We start from the raw sequence: 13,368 nt of genomic DNA, 5'->3' as shown, positions 1-13,368 counted from the left end.
AAAAAAAAAAAAAAAAAGAAAAGAACTATGACAACTAAATATAATATGGTATTCTGGATAGGATCCTATAACACAAAAAGGACATTAGTTGCAAAATAAGGAGATCTGAATAAAGTGTAGGGTTTACTTAATTATATCAATATTGGTTCATTCATTGTAGAAAATGTGTGTGCCATGCTAATATAAGATGTTCACAACAGGAGAAATTGGGTATGAGGTATGAGGAATTGTTCTAGATTCTATCTTCAGAATTTTTTTGTAAATCTAAAATTAAAGGTTTATTTTTGGGGGGGTGGGGGGAGAAAAAACGTTTATTTTTTAGAGCATCGTAAACAAATTATGGTATTTGTATTTAATTATGATAGATACTCTTGGGGGGAAAAAAAGTGTCCTGTGAAACAGAAACTATGATCCCCTCTTGAGAGATGGGGAAGTTGAAGCAGAGAGAGATGCCCTCATCTGCAGTGCACAGCCATCAGCTTCAGCACCAGCGTCTCGAGTCTGACTTTTTTTTTTTTTTTGAGTCAAAGTCTCACTTTGTTGCCAAGGCTGGAGTGCAGTGTCATAATCATGGCTACTGTGGCACAATTATGGCTCAGCGGCACCATCATGGCTACCACAGCCTCAACCTGCTAGGCTCAGGTGATCCTTCCACTTCAGCCTTCTGAGTAGCTGGAACTACAGGTACACGCCACCCCACCCAGCTAATTTTTTGATTTATTGTAGAGACAAGGTCTCACCAAGTTACCCAGGCTGGTCTCGAGCTCAGGCAATCCTCTCGCCTCAGTCTCCCAAAGTGTTGGGATTACACTTGAATCCAGCTCTTCATACCCTAATGTGTGTGCCACCTTTGCGGGTTTCAGCCAGGTATAGTCTTATAGTCATTCTTACAACAAGAACTCCTTCATGAGCACAGACAGAGGTGGGAGAGCAGCTGGATTTCAGGGAGCCTTTGGGATGAGCTGGTAATCTGTGTGTGCTTTTAACTCATCTATTTGACAAATATTAATCAAGTACCCTACTGTCCGAGACACCATACTTAACATTAGGGATAAAAGAGTAGACAGAACAGAGCTGATCCTGACCTCTCTGGGGAAGAGATCAAAGAAGGGACAAGGGTTGAGGGGTTGGAACCTGAATTGGGAGCACCCCAACCACTGTTATATTCCTTTAAATCTGGTGATTCCTGGGCCAGGCACAGTGGCTCACATCTGTAATTCAAAGCGGGTGGATCACTTGACCCCTGGGAGTTCAAAATCAGCCTAGACAACATAGCAAGACCTTATCTCTACAAAAAAGCAAAAACTTAGCCAGGCATGTGGCATGCACCTGTAGTCCCAGCTACTTGGGGATGCTGAGGTGGAAGGATCATCTGAACCCAAGAGGCTGTGGAGAGCTGTGATAGTGCCATTGTACTCCAGCCTGGATAAGAGTGAGACCTTGACTCAAAAAAATAAAATAAATAAAATAAAATCTGGTGGTTCCTGAAAAGTCCTTTCAAGAAGACTGAGACAGGCAAGGGAGAAGATTCTGTGGGTGGGCCCAGGAATGAAGGGCTCAAAAGAGAGAAAAGGAAATCTGAAAGGGGAGAAAAGACAGATGTAGAAAGAAACAGAGACCAGATGCTGGGAAGACCTGGGGGCAAATATTGGTGGAGAAAAATGTTCACCACCAAGCAGACTTGTTTCAATTCCAGATCATGAACTCAGGCCTCAAATTGGTACTCAGAACTCTCCTGTGAATCCCGCCGTATGTCTCCAGAAGCTTCACTTTCCCTCCATCAAATTATTTCATACCTTCTCTTCCTACAAGCCTCTTTAATTCCCTGTTCCTTCCCTGCCCTTCAATGACCCCAATGCATGGAAGGCACCAAAGAGAGCCTGTCTCATTTCTACTCTGTCAATCCTATAATTCCCCTCTTCTCCTGCATCATCAATATTTCGTCCTGTCATGCCAGACTCCCAAAAACCCCCAAAGAAAAAGGCACTGTGTCTGAGAGGCTGAAGAAATGACTCGAAGACAACAGTCTTCGACGTGGGCTTTATTCGGGAACTTACTTACAGGGAAGGTGGTCCAGGAATGGCCAGCTGGACAGGAAAAAAAAAACACTCCCGATGGTAAAAGGCACACAGGTTAAGCAGCATTTCACATAGGGCAGAGTGCAGGGTTCAGCAAGAAAAGGAGGGGGTCCCTAGTGTGCAGACAGTGTGAGAAGGTGCTCATACATATGTCGCATGTACACAAAACGGCTGTGAATTCTCTCTAGGGGTGGGATTCTTCGTATTGTAATGAACTAAAGGAGAACTACAGGTAACCAAAAGTTATGGGCATTGACCTAAATGTGCCCAATCCAGTCTGAATCTGCCCAGGGGGCTGACTGCCTCAAGGAAGTGTGTAAAAATGAACATTCACTACACACAGTTGCAAGATGTGGTCAGCAGATGCGGAAAATACTTTGCCCATGGCCTCAGCATGACCTGCATGCCCAGGCCAAAGCCTGAGGGGAGGGGGACATCCCAGGTTGGCCACTCCCAGGAACCCCTCCCCAGGCTCCAAGCCCCCTGCTTGGGGCCATATCCAGGGTGTGTTCATGTTATCACTGTGTGTTGTCCTACACCTCCTCTGTTGGCTTATTCTCACCAGTGAACTAGGGACACTTATTTTTTCGTGCGTACAGATCTATTTGGAATGATGAAAAAGTTCTGGAGACAAGCAGTGGTGATGATGCTACAGCAATGTGAATACACTTAATGACACTGAACTCTACAGTTAAAATAGTTTAAATGGCAGATCTTTATGTTATAGCTTGTTTGTTTCTGAGTTGGGGGTCTCACTCTGTCATCTTGGCTGGAGTGTAGTGGCACAGATTATGGTTCACCACAGCCTCGACCACCTGGGTTCAGGAGATCCTTCCACCTCCCGAGTAGCTGGGACTCTAGGAGCACGCCACCATGCCTGGATAATTTATTTTTTGTAGAGACAAAGTCTCACTATGTTGCCCAGGCTGGTCAGGAACTCCTGGCTTCAAGCAATCCTCCCACCTCGGCCTCCCACAGTGCTGTGCTTTTAGGTGTGAGACATTGCACCTGGCAACTTTTATGTTGCATCTATTTCACCATGATGGGGCCAGGGGGAAGCTCACCTCTCTTGATCCATGTGTCCCTTCAGACAATACACCATTTCACTGATCCGCTGGCTAGCCAATCATGCCACACATGCTGACTTTCTCCTTTCCCGTAGGCAGGAACCAGATCTGTTGTGGAGACCACTGCGTCCCCTACCACGTGGCACATTGCCTGACATACAGTAGGGGCTCGATGGATATTTGAATTTATGAACAAAAGACTCTCTAAATCCAATTTTTAACCAAGTAGATAAATCCCAAAGATAATTACATTCAGAGAAAGAAGCTGGTCATGAATACACATTGTATGATTCCATTTATATGAAGTTCTAGATTCAGCCAGCTTTTTCTTCAAAGGTCAGATAGCAAATATACTTTCAGCCTTGTGTGCTTTGCAGTCTCTGTCAAAACTACTCAACTTGGCCAGTGTGATGTGAAAACAGCCAGAGACCATACATATGTGAGTGGGCATGGCTGTGTTCTAATAAAATTGTACTTATGAAAACAGGCTGTGGTTCAAAGCCTCTTAAAGAAGAGGCACAGTGGCCCCTGCCTGTAATCCCAGCGATTTGGGAGGCTGAGGTCGGAGGATTGCTTGTAGTTAAGAGTTCAAGACCAGCCTGGGCAACATAAAAATTATCTGGGCATGGTGGCACATGCCTGTAGTCCAAGCTACTTAGGAGGCTGAGGCAGGAGGCTCAATTGAGCTCAGGAGACTGAGGTTGCAGTGAGCTATGATCACACCACTGCACTCCAGCCTGGGTGACAGAGCAAGACCCTGTCTCAATCAATCACTCTGGCACAATGAATCTCCAAATCAGCTTACTGGGGAGGAAGGTGCACAGAGAAAATTTATGGCATAATGGAAATATCCTATATTTTGATGAAGGGAGTGTATGGGTGTATATATATATGCAAAAAGACTTCTTCTGATATAACTTGCAAATAATTGCAGATATCAAAGGAAAGCAATGTGCTTCATTTTATAGTAGAGGAAGTAGCACTGCATCTGGGGTGTGTCCAGATGAGATAGAACATGGGAGGAGGGACTCTGAGAACAGCAGAGGGCTCCCGATTTTGATCAGAGCAGAGGAAGGGAGACCCCAAGGCTAGAGGTGGGGGGTGGACTAAGCACCAGTTTAGGAGCAAGGGGTTAACACAGGTGGGTGCAGGGAGTGCTGGCTCTCCATGTTACAGATGGGGGAATGGATGAGATGGGAGCTTTCTCAGGGTGCCAGAGCAGAGCCAGGCACAGAACCCAAGCAACTGACACTCAGCCCAGGAAGCTGTCACTGGCCCTTACTGCTTCCCCCATATCACCCTGAAGAGTCACATTCTGGACAGAGGGTGAGGAGGTAGAGGATGTCTGAACTTCGACTCAGAAACTGTTTCTTTCCAAGAACTGTAACAAGAACTGGGAAGAGTCAAGAAGAGAGGAAGGAAATCAGTTTCTCAGAACCAATACATATGCAAGCGTATCACACATTTAAAATAATGAATAGTTTTGGCTGGGCATGGTGGTTCACGCCTGTAATCCCAGCACTTTGGGAGGCCGAGATGGGAGGATTGCTTGAGACCCAGAGTTGCAGACCAGTCTGGGCCACATAGTGAGACCTTTTCTCTACAAAAATAATCAAAAATATTAGCCAGGGGTGGTGGTGCTTATGTAGTCCCAGCTACTTGGGAAGTTGAGGTAGGAGGATCACCTGAGCCCAGGAGGTGGAGACTGTGGTGAGCCATGATCATGCCTCTGCACTCCATCCTGGACGGTAGCGTGAGATTCCAACTCAAATACATAAATAAATAGAACAATGAACAGTACTGTTTTCTTGATAGCCACTATAGATAAACACATGGATGAGCTGGTGTGACAGATATTTCCCCCAAACCTAGCTTTGAGAGCAGGGAAGGTATATTCAGGTATCGGAAAGTGAATCAAGGGTCTGAACAATTATCATACTATAAGAAAGGAATTGGCAGTAGTTGGAAACTGCTAGGGAAGGGGGAGAGCACACATCATCAATAAGGGTACCTGATCTCAAACTAGGTGAAATGGGGACCAAAGTGAGGCCCAAACTTTACCTACACAATGATTATTTGTATACTTAACCCTGAATTGTACCCCACATCTTTAAAATAAAAATTTTTAATGAATACATAAAAAGAAATACTGTAAAGAAAAAAAGAGTCAGCAGGCAATTATGCTTCCACTTGTCTCAGATGATGAGGGTTCACTTGAATGTCAGATAATTCAGGAAAATAATATCTCAGGATCACTTTTTTGTTGACAAAGTTGTCTATATTTGTGACATTGTGCATGATGGCCAATTAAAACTGTGTCTGTTCACATCCAAATAAATTGATATGGGTGGGGGTTTTTTGGGGGGGTGTCTTTTTAAAAATTCTTTTTTAGAAAATGGTAAATAGGTGAGGTGATAGATATGTTAATTAGCTTGATTGAGGTGTACATCAAGTTGTACATCTCAAATAAATACAATTTTTAGCTGGGTGTGGTGGCTCACACCTGTAATCCTAGCACTTGGGGAGGTGGAGGCAGGGGATTGCTTGAGCCCAGGAGTTCAAGACCGGCCTGGGCAACATAGCGAGACCTCATCTCTACAAAAAGAAAAACAAAATTAGCCAGGCATGGTGACGCCCGCATGTGGTTCAGGAGATGGAGGCTGCAGTGAACCATGATTGTGCCACTGCACTCCAGCCTGGATGACAGAGACCCTGACTCAAAAAATATATATATTAATTTTTGTTTAATCAATAAGAGCCTTTACCAGCCCGCCCTGGGAAGCTTCTTTCTCAAGCACACCTGGAAGCAGAAATTCTTTGTGGTCTGTAAACCTCAAGCCCCCAGCAGAGAAATCGCTTTCAGCCTCTTCCCTCAACCTCCTGGCTCCCACTCTGCCTCCTCGTCCTCCCCTCCCCCAGGCTCTGGTCTCCTGCCGCGACACCCTGGCCTTCTGCTGCAAGGAACGACTCCAAGCTGCGGATCTTATGAACCAGCCACTGGACAAGGTTCTGGAACAGGCCGGCCGCCATTCGTGGGTGGACCTCTCCCGCGTTCCCACCCCGCGCACGCAGGGTCAGAAAACGCCGCCTCCAGACCCTGTGGGCACCTTTACCCCAGGTAGGCCCCACGCAAAGGGTCCACTAGAGTGGGTGCCATTGGTGCCGACCCAGACACCCTTTACTAGTGGTGCACTCTCGCCCATTTAGCTGTCCCCTTCCGTGGGGACTCGCCCTAGACCACGTGGGAGGGCTGACGGCCAATCTGGAGCTGAGCCCACGTACTCGCTCGACTTCTGCACTCTCCTCCCCACACTCACGCAGTCATTCACAGGCTCTGTTTCCAAGGAAACAAACCCAAGCTGCTACTCACACTGCACCCTCCCAGCAGCCGCCCCGGGCCCCGCCCCGCCCCTGGGACTTCTAACTAACAGCCCCTCCTCTCGAATTTCCCCCAGCCCCTCTTGCCCTGGCCCCGCCACCACCTGAGCACTGAGACTGGGACTCAGAAAGCCAGGGCCTGGGAAAAGAGGGCTGGGCGCCCCACGCGCTTCCCGTGTGTTCGCAGAGTGCGCCGCGGCGCTGAATGAAGCCAAGCGGTTGTTGATCGAGTCCAAAGACGCCTTGGTAGAAATGGCAAAGAACGAGGCAGACATCCGGGAGCAACAACTGCAGATAAGCGACCGCGTGTGCGCCTCGCTGGCGCAGAAGATGCGTGAGACCTTGGAGCTGAAGGTGGGCGCCATCCGCGCGGCTGCGGGCGAGGGTGGAACCTCCGAACGGAGCAGACAGGGAGCCAGCGTGATCCCCCTGCGCTCCCTCACAACCAGGAAAGAATGAATATGACGCTAGGACTGATGCGGGGAACGATCCACCGGTGCACGAAATTCAACCAAGAGATGTACATCACCCGCGGCCTCATCAAGGTGCGGTTGGGGCCAGAAGTGTGCGGAGTGGGGCAGAGGGGCCGGTGGGTGTAAGCTTGGCCGCATTGCTCCGCACACCGCACTCCACCAGGGTCCTCTGTCGGAACGTCACCTGGAGACTGGAGAAAAGCTGGACAGACCCCTGGTTCGCATGTACCAGAGACACGTGGGCACCCAGCTACCGGAGGCTGCGCGCCTCGCCCAGGTACGCCCGTTCTTCCCCCTCCCCCTTCCCTCTTCCGCGCCTCCGGGTCCTCTCTAGGCGCAGCCCGCCCTGGGAAGCTTCTTTCTCAAGCACACCTGGACCCAGTAAGAGCCCCCAGCTTCAATATCCACACCTGGCTCAAATAAGTCCCCGCCATCCCTGCCCGGCCCCCTACACACACCTTCATGATTGGGCCCCTAAGGGGGCTTCTTCTCCCGACCGAGCTTGCCTAGATGCGTTCCCCCATCGCAGGCTCCCCCTCTCCTCACTCTCCAAGGCTTCCCCGCCCTGTCGCGGGTTCTTTTCCAAGCACACCTGGCCCACCACATGTGTTCCCCATTCCCACCCCAGCCGAGGCCGAGCCCTCTTCAGCTGTGCTCCTTACCCGCGCGCGCGCGCGCGCACACACGCGTACACCCAGGCCCCTGGCGGCTCAGGTGAGCCCGCCCTCTCTCCGCCGCGGCTCCGGGGCTCCCAGCCCGGCCTCGCCCCCCTCTCCAGGGCACTGACAAGCTGCAGCGCCACATCACACACATGGAAAAGAACCTGGACGCGCTGCTCACCACGCACAAGAACCTCACCTGGGGCCTCAACTGCAAGACGGTCGGGCACGATGTCGACTACGACGTGGTGCGCCTGCGCCTTCGCCAGCGACACCCGCACGTGTGCTACGAGCAGGCGCAACGCCTGGTCAGCGACTGGGACCCGCGCACGCCGCCGCAGCGCGGCGAAACCAGCGCCGCCCCCGAGGGACGAGAGCGCCCCCTGTCCCCGCCGGCTGGTCCCGCGCGGGCTGGTGTCGCGGAGTGCACGTCCCCGCCGACGGGACTCCTGCCTCCACAACTCACCGGCCCTCCAAATGCTCTCTAGCAGAGCCATCATTAAAAATAACAATACTTATCGTGTATAAGCACCTCCTGTATGTAGATCCTCCCCCAACTCCAACGCGTTAAAGGCAGTGTATCCTGGAAGTTTACGGAATGGATTTGGGCACCAGACTGCTTGATTCAAATCCCAGCTTCCTGCTTTTTTTTTTTTTTTTTTTTGAGTAGAAGTCTCATTCTGTCGCCCAGGCTGGAGTGAGTGCAGTGGCACGCTCACGGCCACCGCAGCCTCGACCTACTGGACTCAGATGATCCTTCCACCTTAGCCTTCCAAGTAGCTGGAACTACAGGCGTGCACCACCACGTCCAGCTAATTTTTTGATTTATTGTAGAGATGAGGTCTCCCCAAGTCGTCCAGGCTGGTCTCGAACCCTTGGGCTCAGGCAATCCTCCTGCCTCCACCTCTCAAAGTGCTGGGATTACAGGCGTGAGCCACCGTGCCTCAGCCCTGGCTTCCCACTTTCAAGTTGTGTAGCCTTGAGCAAATGAGGCGCATGAGGGCACCCGCTTCAAAAGGCTGTGGGTAAGAATAAATGAATTCATAGTTGTGAGGCCTGTAGAATGGTGGCTGCATAGTATTATCTATCCTCAAGGCACCTGAGCCATTAGTATTATCATCTCTGTTTTACAGTTGAAGAAATGGAGGCACTGAGGTTGTTTGGCTTGCCCGAGGTCACACAATTATTAGGCAGCAAAGCTGGAATTTTCATTCATGACTCTAGGATTCCTCCAAGCTCTGCTTTGCCCCACCCCCACACGGTGCCCTGTTCTGAGCCAGGCACTGAGAATGCGGCAATGAGCAGAGCTGATGTGGTCCCTGACCTCAGGGAGCTCACAAGTTGATTCAGGACAACCAACATCATTCATTTGGGTTTGGTCACCTATAGGAAGCCTGCCCTGACTCCGTCCACCCATCCAGTCATAGCTGTTTCTCCTCTTGGACACCCCGCCTTCACAGAACTCCTCACACTGAACTGTGCTTATTATCCGCTCTCCCTAGGAAGATCCCAGGGTGAGGCATACATAGAGAAGGGTGTTCATTACAGCCACAGATCTATGCCACTAACACTGCTCTATGCCAGGGATACAGTGAGGATGAGCCCCTCCCTCATGGAGCTGACAGTGGGTATGTCAAGAATGGTCCTCACGAATGCTGGCGTCTTTTTGGCAAAGCTGACCAGGCATATGGACACAAGCACCAACATTTTACAGAGAAGGCAATGCAGCTCAGAAAGGTAACCTCAGTTTCCCAGGGTACACAGCCAGCAAGGGGTAAAGTAGGATTCAAACCTCTCTTGCTCTACACTGCAAGCACGGACCAGGATCTTCATGGGTTCCCATAGCAACCAAGTGGGAATTGAATAAATGACATTCATTGGACAGGGAAATGCACAGGAAAAAAAAAAGAAAAAAGAAACCTGCCTTCCTAGGATTGCAGAGTAGGGAAGAAGTCAGAGTGGGTCTCAAACCAGCTGTAGCTAACTTAGAAACACCAGGCTTCGAGACCCGCCTGGGCAACTTGGCGAGACCTCATCTCTACAATAAAAATAAAAAATTAAGCTGGGCTCGGTGGCTCAGCCTGTAATCCCGTGCCTTTGGGAGGCTGAGGTGAGCGAATTGCCTGAGCCCGCAGGTTCGAGACCCGCCTGGGCAGCAAGACCTCATCTCTACAATAAATCAAAAAATCAGCCGGGCGTGGTAGCGCATGCCTGTAATTCCGGCTACTCGGAAGGCTGAGGCGGAAGGATCGCCGGAGCCCAGCAGGTCGAGGCTGCAGTGGCCGGGAGCGGCCACTGCACTCCAGTCTGGATGACAGAGTGAGACTCCAACTCAAAAAAAATAAAAATAAAAATAAAAATAAAAAATTAGCGGGCATGGTAGCGCACGCCTGTAGTTCCAGCTACTTGGAAGGCTGAGGCCGAAGGATCGCCGGAGCCCAGCAGGTTGAGGCTGCGGTGGTCAGGAGTGGCCACTGCACTCCAGTCTGGGCGACAGAGTGAAACTCCAACTCAAAAACAAAAAAAGAAACACCAGGCACCATGGCCAACTCCCTTATCTCAAGAGTGACCCTGTAAACTGGGGGTGTCACAGGAACTCCCTGGGCCTCACACTTCCACATAAACTATTCTTCAGGGTATCAACAGGAAACAGCACACTCCATTGGTTTTTTTGTTTGTTGTTTATTTGTTTTTGTTTTTTAAGTTGAGGTTTCACTCTGACACCAGGCTGGAGTGCTGTGGCTCCATCACAGCTCACCACAAGCCTCAAGCGATCCTCCTACCTCAGCCTCCTGAGTAGCTGGAACTACAGTTGTGTGCCACCATGCCCAGGCAATGTGTTGATATTTTGTAGAGACAAAGTCTGGCTATGTTGACCGGGCTGGTCTTGAACACCTGGGCCCAAGCAATCCTCCTGCCTCGGCCTCCCAAAGTGAGTCAACACTGTTTAAAATGGCCCCAGGGATCCTTCTGATGTGCTGTCTAGTGTCCCTGAGCACAAGAAGACTGTGATGTGCCCTAGAAAAAACTCCATGGTCCGGGCTCGGTGGCTCAGCCTGTAATCCTAGCACTATGGAAGGCCGAGGTAAGTGGATTGCCCGAGCCCGCGGGTTCGAGACCCGCCTGGGCAACTTGGTGAGACCTCATCTCTACAATAAATCAAAAAATTAGCCGAGTGTGGTAGCACACGCCTGTAGTTTCAGCTACTTGGAGGGTTGAGGTGGAAGGATCGCCGGAGCCCAGCAGGTCGAGGCTGCGGTGGCCGGGAGTGGCCACTGCACTCCAGTCTGGGTGACAGAGTGAGACTCCAACTCAAAAAAAGAAAAAACTCCATATGTTAGAGAAGCTTCATTCAGGCATGAGTTTTAGTGCTGCTGGATGTGGACTAAATGTAAATGAATCCACCCTATGCATTAAATAAGGTATCTTTTGTATGTTCATTGTAGCACTACTCACAAAAGCAAAAACATGGAACCAAACCAGGTACCCATTGAAAAGGGACTGGATAAAGAAAATATGATACATATCCATGATGGGATATTATGCAGCCATAAAGAACAAAATCATGTCCTTGGCAGCCACATGGATGCAGCTGGAGACCATCATTCTAAGTGAACTATCACAGAAACAAAAAACTGAATACCGCGTGTTCTCACTCATAAGTGGGCCCTGAACATTGGGCATACAAGCACAAAGACAGGAACGACAACAATGCTGGACACTACCAAAGGAGGGAGGGATCAAGGGAGGGAGAATAAGGGGCATACAACCATCCATTGGGCACCACGTTCACTACCAGGAGAAGAGAAAGCTCGCTAGAAGCCCAAAGCTCACCTACACACAACTTACTTATGTAGCAAATCCTCACATGTACCCCACAACTCTTAAATAAATAAACAAGGTGTCTTTAATAAAAATACATAAAATAAGGTTATGTTTTGATCAGCTGCCAAAAGCACTATGACCAGAATCTTGCAGGAACCTAACCCTGTATTTCCCTGGAAGCCACGGTTTAGTACTCACTGATGCAGCGTTCACGGTGACGTTATAGAACATAACTACTGCAAGTATCAGGAATAGCTGTTCTTGCAAAGGTGTGGGCCACTATCAGGGGAGCGTCAAGTGATAGCTCAGTTCCAAGGTTCTAGCACTTGTGGGAAGACTTTACCACCCGTGGGTCTGAAGGGACAAAAAGAAGAAGTTGTTAACAGATAGCAGCAGCCAATTCTGCAATGATGCAGAGTGGATGCTGGGAAATACATGCCCCTTGGTCAGGCATGGTGGCTCACGCCTGAAATCTCAGCACTTTGGGAGGCCGAGGCAAGAGCACTGCTTGAATCCAGGAGTTCAAGACCAGCCTGGAAAACATAGCAAGAGTTCGTCTCTACAAAAAAAAAAAAAAATTGTAGCCGGGCTCGGTGGCTCAGCCTGTAATCCCGCGCCTTTGGGAGGCTTAGGTGAGTGGATTGTCTGAGCCCGTGGCTTTGAGACCTGCCTGGGCGGTGAGACCTCATCTCTACAATAAATCAAAAAATCAGCCGGGCGTGGTAGCGCATGCCTGTAATTCCGGTTACTCGGAAGGCTGAGGCAGAAGGATCACCTGAGCCCAGCAAGTCAAGGCTGCAGTGAGCCATGATCATGCCACTGCACTCCAGCCTGGATGACAGAGTGAAACGCTAACTCAAATAAATAGCCCCCCACCTCTGTCCCTCCATTGGTCAGTGTCCCCTATTGGCCAAACCACCACGCTGACATTTAAGGCTCCTTCAGGTCCCTCCTGAGGCTGAAGAGTGTCCTTCTGTCTGCACCTTTGCTCATCCTGATGCTCAGAAATCTTACACAGGCTGCAAAGGCTCCCCTTGCAAGTAATGCCATGCCCTGGGGCTGCAACCTCCCACCCTCATCCTTGCTGACACAGCTTTGGTGTGTCATCTCAGCTCACACAATGTTCCCAAACTGCCTTTGCACAATCCCACTCCCCCCAACCATTGCCTCAGAGCTGAGATTTCAGCTGCTGCCCCAGATGTGAGTACTGAACATCCAGCAATCCTCTCCTCCACGACACCATAAGGTGAGTGTCATCATCCCCACGAGAGAGATGAAGAAATAGGCTTAGTGAGGTGGCAAGATTCATAAATGTCACCCAGCAAGTAAAGGCTTTAGGAAGAATGGGAATGTGCCATACCCACAAAAGTCCTCCTATGTCCCCCCAAAATGGCCCAGGAGCTACCTGCATGAAAACACCTAGAGTGCATATCCATGATGCTGATTCCAGGGCCATACTCCAGACCCACGGAATCTGAATCTCAGGGAGCAGGGCATTAATACCCACATGTGGCTGGGCGGTATGGTGGCTGACACCTGTAATCTCACTACTTTGAGAGACCAAGGTGGGAAAATCACTTGAGCATTGGAGTTCGAGACCAGCCTAGGCAACATAACGAGACTTCATCTCTACAAATAATCAAAATATTAGCCGGGTGTGGCAGTGTGCGCCTGCAGTCCCAGCTACTCAGGAGGCTGAGGTGGGAGGATCACTTGAGCCCAGGAGGTAGAGTCTGCAGTGAACTGTGATCACACCACTGCATTCCAGTCTGGATGACAGAGTGAGACCCCAACTCAAAAAAATGCATTTTTAATGCCCCATTGAGGCCCAGTTTTTGAGGGGACCTCTCAGAGGTAGTGTAGATCATGCATCTCAGAGTTACTCAAC

At 49.8% G+C, this 13,368-nt stretch overlaps 1 protein-coding gene across 1 annotated transcript in view; it reads left to right on the top strand.

Annotated features, from left to right (window-relative positions):
* The window catches only part of CCDC105 (coiled-coil domain containing 105), an 11,158-nt gene extending 2,985 nt beyond the window's left edge, over positions 1 to 8,173 (top strand). Inside the window, exons 3-7 of the mRNA XM_008069637.1 lie at positions 6,065 to 6,263; positions 6,711 to 6,877; positions 6,973 to 7,068; positions 7,160 to 7,273; positions 7,775 to 8,173. Coding sequence (XP_008067828.1) covers positions 6,065 to 6,263; positions 6,711 to 6,877; positions 6,973 to 7,068; positions 7,160 to 7,273; positions 7,775 to 8,143 — 945 coding nt within the window. The 3' untranslated portion in view covers positions 8,144 to 8,173. The remainder of the gene's footprint in view (positions 1 to 6,064; positions 6,264 to 6,710; positions 6,878 to 6,972; positions 7,069 to 7,159; positions 7,274 to 7,774) is intronic.
* The last annotated feature ends 5,195 nt before the right edge of the window (positions 8,174 to 13,368 follow it).

The sequence above is a fragment of the Carlito syrichta genome, unplaced genomic scaffold (assembly GCF_000164805.1).
Source record: "Carlito syrichta isolate Samal-C Ts95f unplaced genomic scaffold, Tarsius_syrichta-2.0.1 Scaffold312151, whole genome shotgun sequence".
Taxonomy (NCBI): domain Eukaryota; kingdom Metazoa; phylum Chordata; class Mammalia; order Primates; family Tarsiidae; genus Carlito; species Carlito syrichta.
The sequence above is the reverse complement of the archived record's forward strand: the minus strand, read 5'-3'. Positions and strand labels throughout refer to the sequence as shown.